At 36.4% G+C, this 25,811-nt stretch overlaps 1 protein-coding gene across 2 annotated transcripts in view; it reads right to left on the reverse strand.

Annotated features, from left to right (window-relative positions):
- Positions 1-25,811, reverse strand: part of GABRB1 (gamma-aminobutyric acid type A receptor subunit beta1) — a 127,069-nt gene that overhangs the window by 28,504 nt on the left and 72,754 nt on the right. For both annotated transcript variants that reach the window (XM_032186739.1, XM_032186738.1), the window contains exon 4: positions 2,848-2,930. In XM_032186739.1, coding sequence (XP_032042630.1) covers positions 2,848-2,930 — 83 coding nt within the window. The remainder of the gene's footprint in view (positions 1-2,847; positions 2,931-25,811) is intronic.

The raw sequence follows: 25,811 nt of genomic DNA on the forward strand, positions 1-25,811 counted from the left end.
TCGTGGAAGAAAATGTCACATGTCTGGTGTGTGTGGCACTAACAGAAAGGCAGTGGTCATGGCTATTACCTTTTAATTCATATCCATCCTGCTCCCTGGTAGCTTTCAAGGCGATTAATGGGGACTACTAAGTGCAGAGTACTCAGGATGACAGGTTTTCTACTGCTTAAAAGCCTGAGAATGAGGCATCCCGGTCTTCAGAACTGTGTCTAGAATGTTCTTCTTCCAAGTACATCATCAATAATTTTCAAGAGTTTTAGAGATGCATAGGAGAAAAGCTGGGAGTGCATTAGAAAGACATATTTTTGGTGGTGAATTGTCAAAGATTACAGGGTTCCTGGCATATAAAACACCAGAATTTTAGTAGCAGTTATGCATGCCTCTGCTTCTGTGCAATCATTCATTTGTTAGTAGAACTATACTCATTAGAAGTAACACATTATACAAATTTTGACCTGGTGGTAAATTAAGAATCATGATTTTGTTGATTTCTTTGAATTGGCTCAACAAGTATTAACATATCAACGTATATGCCTTTGGAGGCTTGAATCATTTATTCCATAGTGTTCAGAATGTCTGAAAAGCAATTTTCTTTTGGAGATGTGTGACTGGCCCCATGAGTGATGTGGTATGCGCTCATCTCTGATTGTGTTAGCATTTTAATTGCCTATTTGATCTGATGCTAGCCTTGATTTTTGATGAAGTCTCAATGATAGTATCAAGCCCCTTCCCACTGAGCATTCATCCCTACAAAAGTTCATTTATGTGAAAGCTTGTGAATAGAGAGGTATGACCCAGACTTTTACAGTTATTTGGGCTGATGGTTGATAAATGCTCATGTACTTTGATAAGCTTTAGTCACAATTGGACTGGAAACTTCAAATCAACTGTCTTCCAGCAAATAAATTCAGGTATGAATTCAGTATGAAAGTGACTTCAGTAGAAAGCCACCAATTTGATATCTGTGGTACCGTATATATCCATTTCCTCAGCTGATCAGCTAGAAACTCTACTGAAGAGATGTGTTATGCACTTTATTTTGAAAATTGAGAAATGACTTATTTTCCAAATGCATTAATTGCATGCCCTATTAAATTTAAGCTGGAAGATGAGCCAAGCAGCAGCAAGCAACAACAAAATTGTTCTGTGCCAAAAAGGGCAGTGAACTGCCAAGCCCAAGGACAAGCATGACAACCATGTAGCTTAATGAACAGCTCTGTATATGGTGGATTATGAAGTTCAGCCAGAGTTTTGCTCCAGCAGAAGGTAACTGGGGAGAACAGTAGGGTGATGGGCAGCACTGGACAGGGAAGTTAATGTCTGGCTACTGACTGCTTCCCAGAGAAGAGGAGAAAATGTTTGTATAAAAGGTCATATACAGGTCTGTGGGTTTGTGGTGCCTCAGTAAACTCAGAGTGATGTAGATATGGACAGTGCTAACTAAAAACAGATGTATAAGGAAGGTTCATGTAGGTTTGTCTTATTCACTACAAGCTCAGTAACTTGCCCAGCTTGCTCTGCTACTGTCTCTTGTGGGGAGTTAACTATGGTGCACAACAACTATGTTCTTCCAGAGACTTCCATGCTCATATTGCATGGAGAACAGAGCATATGTAACTGTGGTGACTTGTGACTGCAGCTACTGATGTGCTTCATGGGAACTTTGACAACATTGCCTCCCTGCTTCTCTTTCTGATATGTCTGCCTGCAGAGCCAAAACACTACTGTCTTAAAAATAATAGATGCTCTTTTTGAATTTCTAAAGAAATAAGTGAACTGATTCTGTTCAGACAGTGCTTCTCTCTGGAAAAAAATAATTTTCATTAAACATGCTTGAAATGTTTACTTGATTGTAATCTTTTGCTGGTGGAATAAAAAATTTGTTCTCAACCTGGCACAGAATTTCTAAAATCCCTCTAAAATGATATGCTTGGAAAAACAGCAAAAGGAAATAACTCTTGGGGAAACATTTCAAGTTTCTTACCAAACAATTTAAAATCTAAATCAAAAGCTGCTGCTCTACTGATTATATTAAGGCCGATATTGATTATCTACTTACAAAGAAACAAATTACTTGAGTATGGAGAGCCCATATGTAGATACGTGCCCATTTAAATGCTTTAAATAAGATACCTTACTGGTGCTATCAACTAAAAATTATAAACAGATATAAACAATAGGCTGACAGCCCATCTTGCCTAATAAGTGCTCTAGACCAACTATATGCTTTTCTCAGTGCCTGACAATAGCCACCTCACAGATATGTTGAGATATATAACATTAATGTATATTCAATGGATAAAAAAAAAAATCTGTAGTTTTATTTTGGGGGCTGCACTTCCAAATAAATTATTGATTTATGCATGACTTGATCTTACTCTCATGGAAGACAATGGCAAAGCTCTTATTAACCTTAGTGCTGAAGGATTAAGTTGTTTCCTTTTATAACTTCCAAGCATTTTGATAAGAGTAATTGATCAATTCTCCCAACACCAAGTGTGGCAGTTGTTAATCTTGATATTACAGATGACTGCACTGAGGTGAAGCAGTGAGTAGGTATTGAAGATCGGCAGTGCTCTGCTGTTGTCCTCTGATCTGATTGTCAAGAAGTACTCTCTTCCTCACTCAGCAAGAGGTTTTGAAAGACATCATGCAAGTTTGGATCAACAAAATATTGTGAAATAAACATATTTTAGCTTACATGTATGCTCTATAGAAAGATATGTTCAGTGTGCATGCTCACTGGATGTGCAATAGTTGAACAACTTACACCTGCTTTGTTTAACCCATGACTGCCTTTCAATCCACCGGTGTTATTTAGCCAACCCTCTCCCTCCAATAACTTACAACTTTCAATTTCTAGTGTGCAATTTTGTTCGTCCAGAGGATATCTGCGTAGATCCATCATGCAAGCAGCTGTTGTTGTGATCCTGCAAGAGGAGGGTGAAAAAAATCAGGAAATTTGAAATCATATTTGACTTGTTTGAGAGGTAATTATTTCTGTAGCAGCTTTTCTTATTTGTTTAAATACTGAATGGTGGTGCAAAAGAATGTTGGCATACAAAATGGTTTGTAACTCATGAATAAATAAGCTCTACAGCACAATATACTGGTTACAGTATGAAGCATAGAAGGATATGCTGAACAGAGCAGAATTTCGACTGAAAACTTTACAGGCAAAAGTGTGGAGTCTCTTGAAGAATGCTTTCAAACTCACAGAAGTGAGTTGGCATCTGCAGTTGCGTTTTTTGTGTTTGTGTGACAGAAGGGTTCTTACATTCTTATAAAACTTCTGAAGTTGTAAATGGTCAAACTTGGCTTGGAATTTCATTGGCCTTTCTCTCTTTTTCTCTAAAAATTCCTACCTAAGAAATGCCTTTTTTCTTGATCTAGATATGGTCCTGTTTCATGGTAATTCATACCACAGGATCATATCTGGAATTTTTATTTTTCATGTGCTGGAAGTCAAGCACGCTTACATGCTATATGGGAATGATAATTTGTGCTGTCACAAAACTAATAAAAATAAAAGGAAAAAAGAAAACCCACATGTTTCTTTACTGTGACACATTTCAAATTTCCTAAATCTGCAAAATCCATCTACCTACCTGCATTGTCTAGGAAATGATGTGACAGAGAAACCAGTCCATGAAACTACTGCATAAGTCTGTGTAAAATACCATATTTCTGCTTTTCCTGTGAGGTTTATCTTTGTTTCCTGTTGCACATTTAATTGTTTTGCATGTTTCTAAATGGGTTTTGCATTTGTCATAGAAAATGTTGAAGACTTCAAGAGAGGCAGGACCTCATTTAGTTTAGTGTTTTTCCAAATATGCCTTACTGAGAGACACTGAGAAGACATGCAGTAATGATTTGTCAGACTCCTACTTAGTAAGGCTTAAAATCATACATATCTATATGCTAACATTAGTCACAGTTAAATGATTTTTAATGAAGGTTTCAGAGGGCAATGTTTTGTTCCCAATAAATAAATCAGTTTCTAAGATAATTTAGTTCACCAGATTCATTTATCTTCAACCAGATTTATTTAAGTGTTTACAGAAGAAGAAGTCGAGATAGTGCTTCCTAGACCACAGGGTTAGAGTGGCCAACTATTTCTGAATGGCCAGTCTGTCTGTACTCCTGACTTCTGCAGCTTTGGATATTCTACATATGATATTTAAGCAGTAGGAATCAGTTATTCTTAATAACATCAAGGATTTTTTGTTGACACATGGTTCAATAATAAATAACACACTTGTAGTATAACTGATATTTAAATCTTCCACACACACATATATATATATTTTCTGATGTAATTCTGGTAAGTCTTTGTTCAAAAACATTGTCTTCTCACTGTGCATAGTTTTTCAGTTGGCTTGGTCTCTCTGACTACTGTAATTCAAGAACAAAAATAAATGTTTGTATTACTAAGACGCTTCACTGTTAATTGAAGGTTCAGTCTGGAAGTGAATACTTGGATTATGCAGAAGAGAGATAATAAACTATTAGTACTGGTTTCTTGTAGCAGAAAGTAATCCAAACCTGCCTAATCTGTCTTTTAGTAATTTCTCATCCTTCATTCTTATTAAATCACTCCTTGTATTTATGCTCTAAGAAAAGGTTAAACAGAAGCACTCCATGCTCTCCATTTCCCTCAGGTCTGTTTCACATTCCCTGTAGCACCTGTAAGGCAGTGCACTGTGTATGGGTCAGTCTGCCTGGGGAAAGGGTCCCTAAGGGTGGTGGTGGGGAGCAGCTTTCCTTCTCATGGCTCTTCTACCTCTTAGCTCTCTGGTGCCATAGCAAGCAGTTGTTTCTAGATGAAGAGGGGAGTGACAGCATTTTAGCTGAAGTTTGCATAGATGAAAGCCATGCAATGCAAGGTGGGAAGGAAAATTGGAGATCCTTGTTAAGCTGGGGAAGGCTGAGAGCTCGAATTCCCTCTTGACTTGTAGACCTGCAGCTTTGGACATGGTACTGGGGATGATGAATGGCATCTGTCCAGGGACTCATCAGAACCTGAACCTAGTACCTATGTAGATTGGAAAAGGCAGGTTGTAGTTTTTGGAAGCTCCCTCCGAAGTGGAGAAACCTGCCAGCCCAATGTGGTGTCTCCTAAAGCTGAAGGTGCTTAACCCTTATTGGGAATCTCTGGCTTCCTTGACAAGAGCTACTTGTGATTGCAGTAGGAATGCTCCACGATCCAGCAACATTCATTACCTGTAGTTCATAAATCTAGCTTTCAAGTATTTCTTACTCCCTCATGATAGATCTCAGCTGCATAAAATTTTTAATGATATTATGCTCTGGGTAACTGTAAAACTTGTTTAAGGAGATAAATTAAACCCATATGCAATCATAGTAATTGCTGTCTTGATAAAAAATAAAATCAGATCTTTTGTTGTAAGCAGAGTAAAAAATGCAAACCTGTTACTGTTTGTATTCTGTCAGTGGAGATAGCAGTTGATGGCTTGCACATGCACCAGGTACTTAAAAAATAAAGATATTCAAATGCAAAATACAAGAGTGTAATGGCAGGAAGGGGAATGTAATAGTTCAAAGATAGGACAAAACTAAAATAAATCTGTATTCCAGGGGCTTAATCCTGAAAATCCCTAGGCACAAGTGTTTTATGATAATGGTGAAATATGATAAGGCACTGTAAAAGTGGAAGGTGAAGACTAATCCAGTACTTGAAACAGTTATTTATATCTCAGAGCAGGATCTGATTTTTCCAGGATTTCTGTTTATTGACTGTGTTTTAAGTTCTGTATTTTTTCAGTGTTGGGGCTAATATATTCTGTTTGTACAGTGTTTTTTTACCCTACTTTCCTTACATTCTTTTGATTCATTTGAAGACATTATAAAATGGGATTAAACAAAGAAGATATGGTTAGGTGGACATATATCATCATGTTACTTGGTTTCACTCATGTGAAACTCTGACATCCTGGGAAAACATGAAGTCTGAATCACTAACAGGCAAGGTACATCATAATTATGAAGAAGAAAACAATGTTTTTTAAAAAAACCTTTTGGTCTTTGAAATTATCTAATCCATTGCTGTGCTTTTATTTCTGTGTTATTCTCTGAATACCATACTCTTACTATATAATAAAGTTATTTGGCCCAAAATAAAACTATGTGAAAGAAAAGCATTGCTGTCCAATATTTGCAAAACAGACTTCTTTGTGTAATACTGTCAGAGGTTTCCCTGCAGAGCACTAGGTCTTGTAGGAACAAAAGCTAAAGCTTAATATTTTCAGTTAAAACAGCAGTGAACAGTTAAAGTAAGTTCAGAATGAGTGCAGAAAATAGAGTTATGCTTCAGTACTTAGAACATTTCATCAAAATGCTGTCAAAAAAGCTATTCCTCAGTTCTTGAAGAAGAGAAGCAATATTTAATACAGCAAGGGCAAGTAAATGTGGAGATGTGCTAAGCAATGAGAATTCTGTTGTGAAATGTTTCCTCCCAGTTGGAGAAAAGATATCAAACTTTAATATGTTTGTTCTTTTTCTCTCAGTCAACAGAGCATAAATTATGAATGTATATGAGGATATGAACTGGGAAGAACTCATTTTTTTTTTTTTCCTTAAAAACAGACTGAAATTGTCAAAACAAATAAAAAGTAGCCATGCTTCTCTTAAACACTGCAGAGCTGAGGCTTGTAGTACACACCGGAAATAGGCTTTCAGGTCCCAGGTAACACATTGCTTCTATTAAATCTGTGTTAATTTCACTTCAGAAATATCAGGGAACTTAATCCCATAGTAACTTTTTGACATCAGAATCCAGTCACATGTCCCTGGTGTAATTGCCCTAATTTCTCAGGAATGTCAAAGAAAGTTTATTCTTAAGATTTCTTGTAGGCAGAAACATTGAAGAGGTAGAGGAAGGAAGAGAAATTATACATCTGATATGCAATTTTTTTCTTCTCTGTTCAGGCTGTGTACAGGGTTGTTATGCCTACCAACACTGTAAATTTCCAAGCAAAGCCTGAATGATCAGTGGCTGAGTGCTTGGCCCTGGGACAAAATGTCAGCTCTGAACCTGCAAACATGCCCAACTTCCAGTGCTGGGAGGAGCCCACTTACAGGAGGTACATTTGAGCACTAGCCATGGGTTGGTTTCATGTCTTTTATATAATATAATATGTTATTATTTATATGTTAAATATATATATGTTATTATATATATGTTATTATTTATATTAATATAATATAAAAGATAATATATATCTTTTATATAATATAATATGTACTTGCAAAAGCTATGTTCATTGGTCTGTGTATTGCCTGTCTGAACATATTCTATTTAACAAGAAGTTATATGTGTTAGTAAGATTAGGACAGGCCAGTGCCTTTAATGATCTCATTAGGAGTTGAGTAACGACAGATATGGAGAAGGCTGAGTTACTCAGTAACTTCTTTGTCTCTGTCTACACTGGTAGATGAGCTTCCTGCACGGGCTTCTTTCTTTTCCCTGAACCTGTAGACGGAGGCTGGGGAATCCCACCCACTGTAAGTGAAGAGCACTTTTGAGACCACCTGATGAATCTAAACAGGTATAAGTCTATGGGACCTGATGACAGGTCTTCCCCCAGGGTCCTGAGAGAACTGGCTAATGTAGTTGCCAAGCCTTTCTCCATCATAGCTGAAAAGTCTTGGCATTCGGGCAATGTCCCTGGTGAGTGGAAAAATGGAAATGTCATGCTCCTACTCTTCAACAATTAAAACAAAGAATTGAACAAAGAACACTACCCTTCAACAATTAAAACAATTAGGACATTTCTTCTCAGAAAGAGTGATCAGGCATTGGAACGGTTTGCCCAGGGAGGTGGTCGAGTCACTGTCTCTGAAGGTGTTGAATGAAAAGTTGGACGTGGTGCTTAGGGACATGGTTTAGCGGGTGACATTGGTGGTAGGGGAATTGTTGGACTGGATGATCTTGAAGGTCTTTTCCAACCTTAATTTTTTTATGATTCTATGATTCTATGAATATATTTCTTTTTAATCTTTGTTCACAGAAAAAAAAAGTTGCTTAAACATGAAAAAAAAATAATAAAAAAAACATCTTGAGGAAGACACATACAGAGAATATTCATCTCAAAGCTTTAAGAAGCTGAGAACAGGGTCCAGTGTGAGAAGGGTTCAACAATCTTTATTTTACTGGGTACAGTTTTACAGAGATGAGACCAGGAAAAATGTGTCAGAGTATGAGTTTTCTGCTGAGTTTTATTGAATGCCTGAGCAGTAAGTACTTTGTTTGCTTTGCCTCTCCTCCATCTTTTTTTTTTTTTTTTTTTTTGGTTAAAAAATAAAATGTAAAAAATGGAATAGAACTCACATAGAAAAATGGAATAAAACTCACATAGAAGTAAAAATGGTTTTTAAACTTGGAAATCCTGTGATGCAGCTCTCTGGAAAAGGTATGTATTTATATATGTATGCATCTTTAGAGTACTAATTATATGAGTGGTCACTCAAGGGACCTAAACTTTTGTCAGGAGAGATTGTGGGTTCTGTGGAGTAAGACAAGCAGAAGTGGGTGCAGTGTGTTGAGTGTCTTTAGTGTATACAGTAACATATACTTTAGAAAGCCTTAATGACAAGAACATGTAGACTGAGAGATGAGATGTGGATGCTATCACAAAATATCTTAAAAACTTAATAACTCATTCATTCTTTAGATATTACACAAAGTGGCAAGACATACAAAATTAAAAAGTAGAGCTCTTGGACTTGCATATGCCTTTGTAAGCAAGTCTGTGATGCTGTCATCCTGAGTCTCAGGCATTTTGTGCCAAGCTGGAGCACGTGTAAATAACTAGAGCACACTACAAAGCAAAGGAGCAGTAAAGTTGTGCCTTTATCTCTGTCAATCCCAGCCGTTTCAGGGTGAGCAAACTATTAAAGACTACAGTATGAGAATCATCATCTTTGTGTTACCATCTACTCAAGTGTAAATACTCTTTTGCTAGACAGAGGTGACTGAATTTGAAACCTGTTATCCATTTACTATTTATTTTTTCCCCTCTTACCTGTTGTATCTACTTTCTTTGCTATTTTCTTTCTGTGACCTCTTTTTAATTTTCATTTAATAATGAAGGTCTGTTTGCTGGAGAAGGTCACTTCTGGTCTTCCTTTAAGGATCCCAGGTTCAGAAATGACTTGAAGCACTTTGAAGCTTATGGCTTTTTTGGTAATGGCTTGAAGCTGTATTGCCTTGCAGTTATGGTGCTGCAATCTATAGGAAAGTGCGGTGTGCTGCCTAAGTGCCTGTGATGATGACCTGGATATTCCACCTCCTTTGCTACCCAGAGCACTGGTCTGCATGCTGGCCCCTCCACTCTGCTGGCAGAGGTGTCTGTGGGCAAGCAGTGTTACCTGAACCATGGAGATATTCAAGGGCAAATATCCACTTTTACTTGGGAAATTTGTGTTTTTAATCCACAGGAATATCCTGATCCTGTTCACAGCTTGTCTCAGCAACTAGGTGTGCTGCAGGGAGTGGGGGACAGCCAGTGGACACGTCCTTGAGAATAGCAACTCTTTTTGCTGGCCCTGCTGCTGACCTCCTCCTCCCAAGCTCACGAACCTACAGTCTCAGGTACTGTTCTCCTTTAAAAATAGGTCTCATTAAAGGCAGCTTGTCATTCAAACTCTGTAAATACAGAGTATGAGCTGCTCATTAGTAACAAGTGTGTGGGTGGCTGAGACTACAGCATGCCAGATATCAAGGTGAGAACAAAATGGGAAGGATTCATTACTCTCCTTCACAGGCTGCTTTGTATTCTCTTCAGATTTATCTTGTGGTTCCCACTGAAATCTAGCACTTTGTGATCATGTTATACTTTAAAATTTGTTTTTAGCTAGCAGCTGGTTGGCCTCATGTGAGCATCTTGATCTTTAACCATTGGAAATGTAGTTTGTAGGTGGAAGAGGAAAGTGGAGAGATATGAGCCTGAGCTTAAACTGACTATTACTACTGAATTTCTTTCTTCTTCTTTTTTTTTTTTCTGATTCAAAAACCACTTGTCCAAATTGTCCAAAGTAGTGATTTCAAATGTGCCAATAATTTCTGGCATACCTTTCCACATTTTATTGGTAAATGAAAGTAACATTAATGAATGCTGTTAAGTTGAATGTATTATATGTCAGATAAATTTACTCAGAGGGTTTTTAACATTTTGTATCCTCAAAGTACTCAAGTATTCAGGTGTCTTTACATGGCACCAATTATTCTCAGATGTCCATAATTCTTGTTTGTATACAGACATGTTGAAATAGATTTTAAAACAGAATTGTTTTAAGTTTGTTTTAAATACATGGACAGTTAATGCACACAGACTATTTTTCTCTGGTTAGGCTGATTTGAATGTAAGTTTTAGATTCAGTAGAAGGAAACCAAGTATATTATAAACACTAGCTCAACTCATACTTATCCCTGAACTCATTCTCACAATGAACCAGATCTCTGAATGCAAAGACTTGCTACATGACAAGGTGTAACATAATATAATAACCCACATGAGGAGGTGGTTCTACCTTTTCAAGACATCTCATTCCTGGGACAAACTCAGGATTTATTATGCTATACTATTTATGTATTCTGGCCTTTTACATTTTTTTTTCTATTATTATTTTTTTTTTGCATTTTTCTTCAACAGGACTTCTACTGTCAAGGTAGAAGCAATAGGACTTCTTATGTGCCAAGTAGAAATGTCTCAGAGGTTAGATAATCTTGGACTTGGGTGCTGTAAACAATAAGATATTTTGGGAAAGGGGATATCAGGCTTTAGTTGGCTTTTGAGATTTATTTACCTTAGTACTCAAAGCAATTGTCAGTACATTAATCATGGTTATTTTGTTTAAAGGAATAAATCCTTGCTGAATAGCCTCTCTCTCTCTCTGCCAGAACTATGCTTCAGGGAACAGTTGTATGGTACTATCACAAAGCAAGGATGAGATGAGATTACCCAAAATGGGAACAAATAAGCTTTCTGACTCCTGCCTTCCCCCAAGAGGACAGCCTGGAGCTGCAGGGCAGTGATCAGGGTAGGAGGCAGTGAGGAAGGGAGAGCTCTAAAGTGCAGGAATATGGGAAGAAAAGTGGTGGAAGAAATGGTCTGTAAGAAAGCATTTTGCTCTGAGTGGAGTTAGAAGTTTCTAAAATCAAAACCTTAAGCAAAATACATTTTGAATAAGTAATATAAGATCTTTTTCTCTTCCACAGAGTGTACAAAAAATAACTCAGCTTAGAGTGAAGATGAATTACTTGCTTGTAAAGATCAAGAAATATAAAAAATCATTAAAATGTTACAATGTAACTTTTTAAATATTAGCAAAAAGGTCTTTTTGATGCTTGTAAGCCAAATTTCAGTGCAGTGAGATTTTTTACTGCACAGCTATAAACCCATGAAAATATATTTCATAATATAAATCCCAAGAGAGCTATAACTATACCAGGGCAAACAAGATACTTCAATAAAAAGTGCTTGAGTATTGGAACTGAAATTTACTGCAAAAGGTAGCTCAGTTTGACAGTACAAGTATGTTGCAAGCCAAAAAGAAAGAAAGAGAGAGATGGATCGAAAGTGCTTAGCATGAAGGAAGGTCCGAGAGGAAAGTAAAGCTAGATAACTGGTTTTTAATATGGTTTTAATAAAAAGAATGGTTCTAAATCCTTAACTTTTTCAGTATCTCTCTACAACCCTTCTAAACCTGACTAAATGCAAGAAGAGTCATGTTACTACTGAAATTCCTAGTCACAGGAAGATTGAACTGATTGAATTGCCTGTTGAGGAGAGAATAGAGATCTGCTAGATGGTAGTAGTGGTGTCATTGCTGATTGATATCTTGATTTTTGTTTAAATTTTATTGTTTCTGTTTATTCCTGAATGAAACCAAACCAGACACCAAGATACGTATGCGTGAAAGAAAGACATGCACATTTTCAGATTTTCCCCTTGTGTTGACAGAAGAGAAATCCAGGCGACATCTTCTGCAAAGAGACTAGTTTGCAAATGGAAGGCTTAAGAAAGCCTTCTTACTCAAAGCCTTGCTTGCCTTGCTTGCTCAAAATGACTGGTAAAAAGTGGATGGTTTGGATTGGCGAAAAGAAAAAAGTATTGTTTCTGGCGGCAAACATGCTTCAAATTGACCCACTGCTATCTTGCATCCTTGTAACCATGGGAGGTCTTCCTCGATTTTGAAAGAATGAATGGGACTAAAAGAGATTGTTATTTCCCTATAGGTACTCTGTATCTTTTCAGGAACACCCGTACAGCATCTCACATAGCTACTGCAGATCAACTTCAACCACTCCAGCACATCTCAAACTGAAACCTGTACTCTGAAGCAGAAGTGCCGAGGAAATGCACAGAGACAAGGACTGAAATTATTTCTTCCTTTCTTCTGATGCCTGGCCTGTCAGATTTTCAAGGAGAGGGGAGTCTGCTACTTTTCTTGTGGCTGTAGTTTTACCTGTGCGCTGGAAAAATTAGCCAGAACAGTAGCTTCAGTACTAAAATTACTCTGACAGTGAGACAGAGGCAACTGGTCTTTTTAAATGAAGAGAAATAAGCTATAACAAGCTTTCTTGGGTGGCATGAAAACTGTTTGATAGTAGAAAAGCTTAATCCATTTTTGATTTTGCCAAACACCGGTAGGACACAGAATGGTTGCACTCTCACCCAGGAGAGTGCAACAGAAAGTGGGGGTGGCATATTTTATTGGGGTCCTGTGGAGAAAAAAGATGAAAGGTAAAGAGCAAGAGAAACCCTGATGCAAAGGCAGAGAGTTTCCACTAGATTCTGTGATTAGCTTTTATGGCTGCACTTTTTATAAAGAATTTATCTATGAAATCTATTATCAACATTTATCAACTAGGAGAGATTGTAATAGCAGCAATAAATGGCTCTTTACAATATGACGTGCTGTTTTATGCTTGTAACTGACTGCAAGACCTAATCAAGGTATGCTTTTACCATTTATAGAGCAGAGCTTAAATTATCAAGCCTTTACAGACCACTTAAATATTTTTAAATATTAAGTGTAATCAATTTTTGAAGTTCTTCTTAGGTCTCTAGTATTCGTTAATTTCCCTAGGTCTCCCATCCTTACTCTCCGTGATCCTGAACAGATAGTAAGCACACTCCATTTGTACCAGATAGGTAGTTGAATGTGAAAACTAATAACTCCAGCCAGCAAAGCTGGCAGAATAATTATGTCTTGATTCATATGTTGAGGGGAAAACTCAAGTGCGTCTGAAGAAAATGAGCTGCAGCAGTTAATCTACCGTGTGTGGTGACTAATTTCATTGGAGAAGTGAAAGTAAAATTAAAACCTTGTGCTAGGAGCTTAATGAGGAGATCTTTGCTTTCACAAAAATGTTGACCCTCCTGGCAATGTAAAGTGTGAACAGAGAAATTAGATTGTCTTCTTTCAGGCCCCTGACCCGACAGGAAAGCTGATGTGACTTTTGTATGGAAAACTGATCGATGACTATGGCCTGTCAATGGATCTTAATTGGAAAACAAAGCAAAGAAATGAATGTTTTGATTGCATTTGGCCCAAGACTTATTCTGTGATAATGAATCAGTGCAAGGCATGTATTATATCAAAGAAATTTCTAGCTACAGAATCTTATTAATTCATAACCCTTTTGAATGAGCATAAATTAACAATAACTTTCAAGTAAATTTAGGACAGTGGGGTGTATCTCTTATTATGGTATTGCTTTTTTGTATTTCTTACGCTTTATTTGTCTTTATGAATTATGTTGTTAGGTCAGGTATAACAAACATAGGAACAAGAATTGTACCCTGACAACCATTTTAATTAAACAAGATTTGTCACACAAGGGGAAGGAAAGGGTGCCTGGGTCACTGTTCTTTCTACTGCAAACACCACCTCATGGTATTTCTTTAATAAACGGTCCAACATGTGTCTCAAAGTACTTGGGAATATGTGGGGTAAACATTGGGAATAGTGGGATAAACTATCACATAGTGAGGTTTTTAGGAAACATGTTTTTGTGATGACTAGCCTGAGTTTATTTATGGCTGCTGTCTACACATTTGTCCTTGGGATAGTATTGTCCTTTGGCTTACACAGCACATCTCCCTATGGTGTGTTTTGCCCCTTTCTGGACAATAAGCATACCTCCTATGCAAAATCTCTTTTGCTGGGTGAAACAAAATTCTCTGTCATTCTTAAGCAGACATATGTCCTTTTCCTGGCTGCAGCAGTATTAGATGAAGAATTTAATATTTTCTAATTACTTTTAGCTCCCTTTCCTGGAAATTAAAATCCATTCTGATCTACTAGCGGAGCTACTAAAGTGAAAACACCTTGAATAGCCTCTGTGAATCTCTTTTTGCTGACTTGTGGTTAAATTGGATAAGACAGTAACTAGCTCATAGTGTCTGAAATAGGTTAGGAAGTATTCACTAAAGCAATCAGTTAGCATCTATGAGAGGGCTGTAATCTCTAGCAGTGATGGTGATGGGTAACTTGGAGTGGACTAGGAGAGCCCATTTTAAATCAGCACAATGTGGATTAGAAGAATATACATGTACTTATGTGAGCAGATCCTCTGTGTGCATGATTTATTTGAACTTGTCCTTTTCACCCAGTTCTTTGGATGGACTTGCATAAAATGGAGCAGGTTAACAAGCCCCAGACAGTGCGTAGCTTCTCGTTATAGCATTAGCTTCTCCTGACTGCCAACACCAATGAGTCATGTGTAAATTTCCCTTGAGTTTTCACATTGCTGGAAAAATCAGATTTGTGCCAGTGAGATATTGTTTTCAGTGAGGAGGTTTTTCAGGGTAAAGATACCGATAACTTTTAATTGGTAGTTGTGGATATTATGTATTTGAATATATTGTGTGTTTGGGGGGAGGGTGTTATTATTTTTGTCTTTTAGTAGTGATAGATATTTTACAGAGCTTTACAAATATATATATATATATATATAACCTTTATATTTTAGTGCAGAACTGGGGGAGAAGAATGACTTGCTCCAATGTTGAAGCTTTGTCTTGTTTTACTTGTTTTTAGACTTCAGTTATAATAAAAAAAAAATAAATTAATTTTTACTCTTAGAACACTAAGTGTCATTGTTTCTTATATTCACTGAATGCTGCTTACAACAGGGATCCAGAAGGCTAACAAATAGTTGTGCAGCATCTTGAATGCACATAATCTATCACTGCTGCTCTGGAAACCAAACATCCCTCATAAACAGAGAACATGGGCGTATTAAAAAACTTTTGTTTCAGAAGCTAAAAACATAACTCATAATATAAACAAATGTGTTATGCCTTATAGATAATATATAAATGCTCATCCCAATGTATCTAGGACAATCTTATTTTACCTGAATATATATATATATATATATATTTTTTTTTTTCCCTATTCCAAACTGTGCACATTGCTTTTAACAGTTTCGTATTGAGAGTGCCTGGTCATCTAAGTTATCTATTCTGATTTCTCCTTGTTTTGAAAGAGAACCATTTCCAAACAGATGGCAATATAGGACTTGTTAAAGTAGGAGAGTAAGAGGTTCCACTGAATACTTAATAGCAACTTCAATAGTAATTAAAACTATACCCATCTGAATTCCAAGAAGAGGAATGAATGGAATCTCATGGTACCTTTTCACATGTTCATTTTGACCATAGAGCTGCATTTAAGGTACCTGCATACTTGATTTTTCACTAAAATCATGAAGTTTAGCTATGTTCTGAATGGTGATAACATTCATCAAGATTTTGTGCATCCATGAAATGTGAGCAAGCTGGATGTTATAGGAGTATGAGAATGTATTAGCTATTGGCTCTTCTGGCAGAGAGTCAAAGTCTTGATGAAAAAACCAAAATGAGCACATTTTACGAAATGAAGCCAGAAGCTGAATGAGTACAATTGTTTACATCAAGACAGATGATGTTCATGAGAATTTCCTGGCTCAGGCTCTGCTGTTGACCTATATCAGGCCTTCTTGTAACCTTTTTGTCTCCTGCCTCAACTGAAGTTTAATATACTGCAGGCTTAGATTCCTCAGGTTTTCATTCTTTCCTTGCTACAAATCTGAATTTGTTTTCTACAAATAGTTGACATACAGTTCTTCACAGCCCAAATATATTGTTGTGCTTATTTCTTTCATATTTAGCTTTAAGAGCATGCTACGATAGACTCTATGAAAAGATACTGTACCTACATTTATATAATGCTCATGAAGACAGAATAAGCAAAAATCTCTCTCTTTTTTTTTCTTCCCAAATATTCAGCCATGCCCTTTATGATCCTTGTCTTTGCCCAAATTGGCCTCTACCTCCAATAGGTTGTTTGTTATTCCATAATAGAGAAGATGATATAACAAATAAGTACAGTAAAACTTCTCTTTCAAAAAATACCCAACTAAATTTGATGGAAGTAGCATGCATGATAATTTCTTCTGTGTTTGTGACAGATGATGATGCTTAGATGAAAATGCTCTTATCATAATGTAAAAATACCGACTTAAGGTTGAAGCTTATACAAATAGATTATTATTTTCCACTCAAGTTATCTGTCTCGTTAAATAGAATTTTCAGATAAAATCGGGTGGTTTGTGATGTTTAACTCTCCCTTTGTGTCGTTTTGTCATAACCTAGCTGTGTTGCCTGGCTGCTTGAAGCCCCAAGAGGTGTTTGGATGATTTCACTTGTTTGTTCTTCTGGGACAAGAGAGAAATACAAAGTGAGACACTGCTGCTCACCTACTGTATTGTATTTTCTTCTGAATTTCATGGTTCAGCAGTTCTTCTCTGAAATGTTTTAATGAGGGAAGACATAATAAATCACATGGGCTTTCTTTCATAAAGATAACTAATAAAAATGTAGGAAAATATGAAAGACATTATGCCAAGCCATATTGCTTTGAAACTCTCAGCCTTCCGCTTTCCGTCCTGTATACTTTTTTTTTCCTATTATTCTCATTCTGTTTAGTAGCTGAATCACCTGTTATTGCTAAGAGTCAGTGTTCAGTTAAGCTTAAAGAAAAGGTGCTCTAATAATCTACAGTTCTGATGGCTGCTCAGTGGTGTCATGAACTGTGTTTTCTCAAAGAGCTGTATGGCTTATATAAGCCAGGAATAAGCAAACAAATTCCTCTCATACAACCAGAAGATTAAGATGGAAATAGAATATGTAACTGATAGAGAACAATTTTCCTCTCACTTTAGCTCACCCTTCTTCTTTTCTCCTGTTTCAGAATCATCTGAGAGATCATGAGCTCTCTGGTTGAACAGGCTTAATGTTTCTTGCTGCTTCTTGCCTTCTCTTATGGGCTGCAAATGGTTCATTATAAGGAGTTATTACACTGTGCTCAAATTCTAAACCCATTACCCAGTGGTTTCACAGAATGGTTGAATGGACACCTTATTTTTGTACTGAAGGAAGGAGCTGGGAACCCTTCCAGAAAAGGATCTGAAAACTGGTTTGGAAATGTTGTATTTGAAACTTTATATGTTGAAGATTCTACTAGTTTAACACATTTTTCCTGGGTATAATTTAAGACTCCTTTGGAAGGACGAATATTTACATCTAATTTTTTACTTATTGCATTAAAACAAGTGTATGCTTGGCAATGGTGGGAATAACTATGGTAAGTTTTTTTCTGTTGTCATTTAGCTCCTTTTCCCATGGCCAGAGCTGTCTCTTTAAACATGCTAGTAGCTGTTCAATTTGGTAAATAGTACTTATACTGATTAAAAAGATTTATATAGGTGACTGAGTATGGCAGAAGATAGAGTTATTCTGCATGTAAGTGGAAATTCATGGACAGCATTATGCTGTGTTCAGGCAGCTTTACTTGTGTGCATGCAGGCCTTTGAGTTATTTCAAGAATGTACTTTGATATTTTCATGACATCTTAAAAATAAGCCTGACATTTTGCCATTGAAAAATAATGGAAAAAGGAATTAGAAATGGGATAAAAGATCATTGGTGAATGAAAGCTCATATACATATCAAAAAGCTATCAGCTCATTGCTTATAAAAGATAGAAACTCCCACTGACATTAAGAAAACTCTTCTGATAAAACAACCACTCCACCACTGAGATCTTAATCCTCAGCTTACAGAGAGACCTAAAAAAGATCCTCAAAGATGAGTCCAGAAACTAAGCTTTAAGACTGCACTGCTCATAAGCAGAAGAGTGAGATGCTGTAGTGAAAAATACTTCAGGAAAATACGGTGTTTATAATCACATGTAGTTTAAGTTCACAGTGCTCTGCCCAGCAGTACTTGTTGGAACCAAGGTGGCTGCACTATGGGTTGAAACTTTTTATAAGAGTTTTGCTTGGAAAGAAAATACTGGTGGATCTGTGAGTTCAATACAATTTTCAGTACTTAGCTCTGTTGCTTCTGTTTGTCCTTAAAAAGGAGTTTGCATGCCTGAAAACTTCCCTGAAAACTTACATGTTTTCTGTTTGCAGTTAAATCAGGTGGTGTGATAAAAAGACTACTCTTCCAAAACAGATGAAGATATATTATGGCATTTTCTTCTTATGCAGTCATTTATATTATATTATATTATATTATATTATATTATATTATATTATATTATATTATTCAGGTTATTGTTTAGTGATTTGTTTTCCTAATTTGTATTTTTTATTCTTGTTAATCAAACTGAACAAACATAGTTACATAGTTCTGTTTATGGCACCTATAGTGACAGCCACACAGACCATCTGCAGGTTTGGATCCTTTATATCCACAACATAGGCCATCCATTTGAATCTTCGTGCCTTTCCTACAATTAGGACTATTTTTAAACATTTGAATTATTTAACTAATACTGAGAAAATACATTTTCTATTCAGGACAGAATTATTTATTTTTATCCTATGTAGTGATTTGCTTGTGAGAAATTAAGCATTCAGTGACTCCAAGGATGATAATATACCATATGTAGAGTAATTAAATATTACCAAAACATCTGTGACACACCTTCAAAACAAAACTTTGCTTGTTTTCTAACTGCAGAGCCCCAGCAGGGGGCTCCCAGGTAACACTGAGAAATCTTTAGGAGGCATTAATGCATACAAGTTGCCCATATTTGGATGATAGCTGTGTATTTTTAAACTTCCTAGAATCTGAGTTAAATTATCACTTAGCATTAATATTTTTAAAAGCATTTTACTTAGGAAATGTTTTGGTTGCTAAAATCCTTTGGCTCATCATACAGTGTTTCAGTGGAACTTGCCGTTCCTTGGATTCAAAGGCAGACAGTGAAAAACTACAATTTTTCCTCAGCCCTTTTGAAAATCTGGCTGACGGATGTCTTGTGCCAATTTAGGTTTAACACTACCTAACATCCCAGAGAGATCTTGGAATTTGATGGTATTTTAGTAATTTTCTGCAAATGGATTAGATCTGTACTCTGTATAAAGAAGACGCAGGATTAATTGTACTAACAATAGAATTAGCAGTCTCAAGTGAAGAAATAATTTAAAAAATAAAAAAAAGATGATCCACCACCCTTGAATCCCAATTCCTCCTATAAAAAGGCTAATTTTAGAGCTTTTTTTTTTTTTTTTTTTTTTTTTTTTTTTTTTTAACACCTATTTTTTATAACTATTTTATAGCTGTTTCATTTATTTCTTTCAGTGAGAGACTCAATATTTGAAGGGTTTGTAATGCAAGTAGGCCAGTAGTCAACTGTATTTCAAGGGTTCTAACTGGGGTCAATGAAATAATTCTTAGCAAATAGTCTGACAATTTATTTCTCGCCCCATTTGCCAAATGTCTGACTAGAAAATTTTCAAAAGCATTTATTCAGAAATATTTTTTGAGGTACTGAAATATCTCTTGTAGGGTAGTTTGTTAGCTACAAAATAGAAATTGAAACAGAGAGATGGTCTTTCTTCTGTAGAAAAGTTTATCATCAAAACCTGAGGACAAATATAAAACACCCCACACCACCTAATAAACCCCCCAAACTACAGATTTCCACAGGAGACTTGCTTTTCATTTACACAAACATGTTACTAACAAGGCTGGAAGCAGAACATGGATCTCATGATTTATACTCCCAATAAAACCACTTGATCACCCTGTCTTACATAGTTTACAAATCCATCTACCTAAAGATTATGAAAAATGCCTCATTTGCCAACTCCTGCCATACCCTCAGAGGTGGTTTTAGAGAGGCTGTGCTGAAAGGGACATCAACAGCACACATCTGATCATCAGATAGGTAAAGAGGCAGGCCTGAGAAGTGGCAAGGGCTCTGAAACTCACCAATTTCTTCTGTCTGTGCCATGATGCATGGGAGATGTCAGCTTACCCTTTGCAAGTAACTTATCTTCTGAGACCGTAAACTTTTCTGTGTGATTTATGGAAATCATGGTCATGTAAAAGACTATATGTATCTTTTTTGGAAGATACAAATACTCTGTATCACTATCTTGTTGGGCTAAGCCTATTTCTGCTCACGCATTTTTGGAAAATTGGTCCTTGGTATTTTTTCATGAACATGAAAAATTTGACACCTCATCTGTGCAAAATACACCATTTTGCAAAACTAAATACAAATAATTGGGACTTTCTATAAAAACAAAACCAACCAAACAAGCAAGAAAACCTCCTCACAACCAAAAACTTGAATGGATTTGTGTTTTGCAGAGGATCTGGTCCCCTGATTAAATATATTTGGACATAGCCTATAATATATTTTGTGCCACAGAGCCCTGGTTTCTTGAGCCAGAGGTTTTGTACTCTTTCAACCATTTTGCTTGAAGTCCCAAGTGGTTACTGCTGTGTAGATTGCTCCTGTGTAAACCTCTCTGCTGTAGGTTTAATTGCTGAGTGGGTTTTCAGTTACGTTATATTTGTCTATGCTTTTGACTCTTGATTTAGGCTCCTGGTAGCTCCAATGCTTCTGATGTTTCTAGATTCCTCCCTGAAAGATGACGTCTGTTTGCATTCATAATCCAAAAAAAATACATCATCCTAAGTACATGTATGTATGTGTAGTATTTGCATTCTCGTGTCTGTTTCTCAGTTTCAGAAAGTGATCAGACCTGTGTTTTAAGGTGGGATTCTATTACCAATGCCATTACATAGTAATGTCACCTTGTTAATGGCTTTATAAATTATACCCTCTAGTTTCCACACATTTTGTCTCTTTCTTTTTTATTAGAAAATTACATGAGGGTGTTTTGGCCTGACAGTTATGGGATCACAAATGTTGGTACTAAAGCAAATATGCTAAATAGAGCAATGTACTCTTATATTTTATAGAGTAATTCATCTGCCATTTGATACTTCATTCTCCTCAAGGACTCACAGTGCAAATTGTTGCCATTCACAATAGGTCTCCCTCCTACCCTGATGGAGTAGCAATATTAAACACCAGCCAGGCTGGCAGCAAAATCCTGTGGCTTTTGTTGTTGTTGTTGTTTTGTTTTGTTTTTAATTAGTTGGAAATAGAAGTGCTGAGGTACTAACAGGCCAACTCCTATTCTTGCCCTTGCCACCAGAGTGGTTCCAAAGAGTGTTTATTGTTATGGTGATAGGCACTTTTTATATATAAATTAAAATATTTTTATATAAAATAATAATTAAAAAAATGTTTTCTAGACTGTAATTTGTTCTTGCCACTACTTCTAAATTAGGCCAACAATATTTGAGAAGAATGAAATTTTTCTTTTAAGTGAGATTTATAGAGGAGTGAGCGTTAAGAAAAAATACCTTTAAAGCATTTCTTTTAAAGCACTATTCTCAGAAAACACTTCACCTGTGCTGAGATTACTGAAAACATGGTTTGTGATTGCCTTAGTGAATTACTCAAGGCAGGGTTGCTGTTGATGCTGATATCCCCAAACACCTGAGAAGGTTGAAGCCAATCTTCTGTCTTGTGCAGCACAGAGCTGCCATGAGCCTTGTTAGCAAAGGAGATGTCTCTGACAAACATCAGCCCCCACAAACTGATAGGTTTTATTCTTTCTCCATTTTTACCTTGTGTGCCTTTATCAAAGTTGTCCCAGCATCCAAGCATCAGTTCAGCAGCTTTTGGATGGTTTATGGCAGGACAGTTCTTTACTCTTAGAGTGCCTTTACTCACCCTATTACACATCTAGGTGTGTTTGTCAGTCTCTCTTTCTGGTAAATATTTACTGCCTCCCTATAGCTTTTATTTACCCACCTGGAACTTCTATTGTATATAAAAGGTAGGGATTTCTTTCGTGTCTTCCAGCTTCTCTGATTTTGGTTGCAACGTTTCTTCAGTGATGTCACTGATCATTATCAATATAAATCCAATGAGAGTGAAGATAAGCAGATTGAGCAGATAAGAACTTATAATTTTCTCCCTCAATGATAATTGTTCTTAACATGTTAGAAATTAATAGTATGCAATCTGGAAATCTGCAACAAAGTAAAAATTTATTTATTTATTTGTTAATATAATTTATTTCATTAGTGTTAGAGAGAAATGGATTTGATTTTAGTAAATGTTTTTCACATGATGAAAGGTCTTGTTTTTGGTTGGCCAATTTTGTGCTATCTGTACAACTATCAGGTTATCAGGTGAGAACTTCTATGGTTTGTGAAAGGAGAAAGCTGTGATGGCAAATATATGAGGTTCCTTGTGGATATTGCTTTTCAGATCTCCCCTGCCTCTCACCTTGCAAAATCAAGTAAAGAAGGAAATACTCCTTAAAAACTGCCTATGCTTGTGCTATAGAAGGGATTCTTAGAGTGTTTATAAATTTATTTGAAATTCTTCTCTATCAAAGGTACTTTGGTCTTAATCTCTGCCACAACATTTATTTTTACATAATTTCTGTATCTCAGCATGTTTGAGGCATTATTTTTACACACCACAGATGAGCTATGATTTGAATTGATTTTTTTTTTTTAATACAAATTTATATATTAAAGGCTATTATATTAAGAAATGGAATTTTGATGTAGATTGTGTTGACAATAGCAGAGTAATAACTCCAAAGCATTAGAAGATGTTCCTACTTCTGATAGGAGAGAAGGGAGGTCTTGCTCAAATTAATAGAGAGAACATAGTTCATTAGAGAGAAGAGAAGAAAATAATCCAAACCCAATTCATACCAAGAAAGCAAGAGATGATATATTGCATTGAAAATATGTAATACATGCTTTACAGTGTCCTTCACCTTTAAAATTAAACATTTGTTACTCTTCTTGTTGGATTGTCCAGTTGTTATTGTTTTTTAATTCTTTAGATGGTATTAATGTAGTTAAATATTATCTTAACAATATTAAGATAATTAAATAGGTGACAAATATTTTCAGTAATCTGAGTCTGATCCATAATATGCTTGAATTAAGAGGTCTTTGAATAAGGCCTACTGGGCTTTGCTCTACAAAATTCCTATGATTCAGTTCTGCGGAGTGCTGTGCTTGAAAGCTGTGATCAATTACCACATCTAAAGATTGTATTTAAAATCAGGCCCATGAAGCCAGTTGTGAGTCCACCAGAATGCATGTGTACTTTATTACTGGTTGCATATTTACAGCTGAGGCCATATCAAATACTTTGTTGTTGTTGTTGTTGTTCTTTAAATACTCTCTATAGGACTCATTTCACCTGAAGTGTTTCCCCACTTCATTTCCTCATTTATTTTTACATTAAAAAACAAGCAAGCAAACAAAAAAAGTATAAACAGAATAAGAATTTGTTGGCTGAAATGGGAGGTTAAAATCTCCAAAAGCTCTATGAGTCTATGAAATCAATTATTGGGTATTACTTGCTAATTCAGTCCGAGTTCATGAATAGCTGCTCCACACAGAGCTGCGCTTTCTCTGTATAAAGACTATGGGGGCAAAGAGAGGGAGGAGATCTAGCTGGGGGAATTCAATACATGTCTCCTCAGTGGCAAGGGGAGCACTTCTTTTCAGGGTGGAGGTGGCTTGTCCTATGTTGTTTGTGAGGACATTTGTGTTAATGGAAGACTTTCTCTGAATTACACCTGAGAAGGCGCTAGGGTTTTTTCCCATTTCTTGTAGGTCTTTAAAATAGCTTATAGGTTTCAGTTTTCCATTTCCATTTGTCCTATTTATTAGCTACCAATTTACTACTTCATTTTATCAGGCTCCATTTTGTGCTTGACACTAAATAAAACTTATGGGATGTGATTTATATAGACCTTTACTACTGCAGGTAAAACAGAAAACCTGTAACTGCTCCTAGGTATAAACCAAAAATACCATTTTCAAAACACCACTGTAGTTCTAAGAGCGCACCTGCTTTTGTCTTAAACTTCTTCAGTTATGGCCGCATGTTAGAAATTACTACTGAGAACTCAGTCATGGGTATTCTTCATCAAATGATAGTAAATTATAAAAACTTGTGTTGGCTGATGAGCCACAATATGTATAACAAATGTGTGAATAAAGCAGTAGTGAGATTGCATTTCCTTATACATATAACATTTCATAGGTGTTAGTCCATCTATAGATGTAGCACAAAGGTTACAAATCCAACAGCTGTAGAGCTGGGAAGTGCCTTCTGGTACAGGTATGGAGCAATATGTTATGGAGATTTTCCCTCCTGTGCCCAGCTAAATACCAGAGAAATAAAGCCAGGCTGAATTGAGCTTCAAGTTACGAATGGACTAAATGTGCTGCTCACCCACTGATTTATCATCCCTATCATCCAGTAGTGCTATGTTGTTTCCAATATTTTTACATTAAGTAGAGTAGTAAGAAGCAGTGATTTGGTCAGAGAAGAGTCCTGCAAGAGCAGGAGGAGCCAGGTTTGGGGATAAGCACTCATGCCAGGACAGGAGGGTGCAGTGAAACTGATGGGCAGCATAAATGCAGGTTTCAACATTTAAGCTGGAGAAAAGTCTGTCTCAATATGAATAAATATTTCTGAAATGCAATACACGCAGCAGAGACTTAGCAATATGTGCTGCTACTGCAGCGTTGCCCATGGCTGACAGGTTAAACAATGCAGGGGATGCTCTGTCTGGGGAAGAGACCACCATTAAAAAATCAAAAAGTACTTTTTATTTGAACTAGAGTAATGCAGTGGTTGTTTGTCATCAGCTTAGGACTAGCCAGGTTGCAGATCCTCGCTTTTTTTTTTTTTTTTTTTTTTTTTTTTTTTTTGTGTGTGTGTCTGAATATAATCTGAATATAATTAATTACATTAAATCTATATTAGATCTATGCAGCAATTCCCTTTGCTGCACAGCTCTGTGACTGGTGTGGGAAGATTCTTTTTGTTTCTTCAAACACGTGAGTCAACCGTTTTGGAAGGCCTAGAAGAAAAGAGTGAAAGGTCCCAAACTGAAGAAAGCATTTTTCTTCCACCAGTCAGGCATCTTTCTCTTCTTTGGGACTGCTTCCCCTGTGAATACAGACATGAGTGTGGTTTCCCCAGGACAGCAGAGTGTGGTTATGGTGTTTGGCTCCTTTTTCCTTCTGAGGTGAACAAATGCTCCTAGCAGTGCTAGCATCTCCTGTGATTATGAGCTGTGCTGGTTGCCCATCAGGTGTCTTTGCTCCTGTAAAGGGAGTCTAGTATGACCTGCAGCAGCCTGAACTGGTATCTGCAATGTACCCCTACCTCCTCCTAATAGCTGTGAATGTAGGAGTATAATCATTTACCTGTGAATCCTGAAAAATGATGCTCAGAGTTTGAAAGGGAAACATTTTTGTTTCTGATTTTTGGAGGTAGAAGAAATGACAAATGTTTGGCTAATTTATTTTTGTAAAAATTTTGCAAATCTTGTGGTTTCAAAAATATAAAGAAAGTTCCCAATTTTT

The sequence above is a fragment of the Aythya fuligula genome, chromosome 4 (assembly GCF_009819795.1).
Source record: "Aythya fuligula isolate bAytFul2 chromosome 4, bAytFul2.pri, whole genome shotgun sequence".
In the NCBI taxonomy this organism is placed as follows: Eukaryota; Metazoa; Chordata; class Aves; order Anseriformes; family Anatidae; genus Aythya; species Aythya fuligula.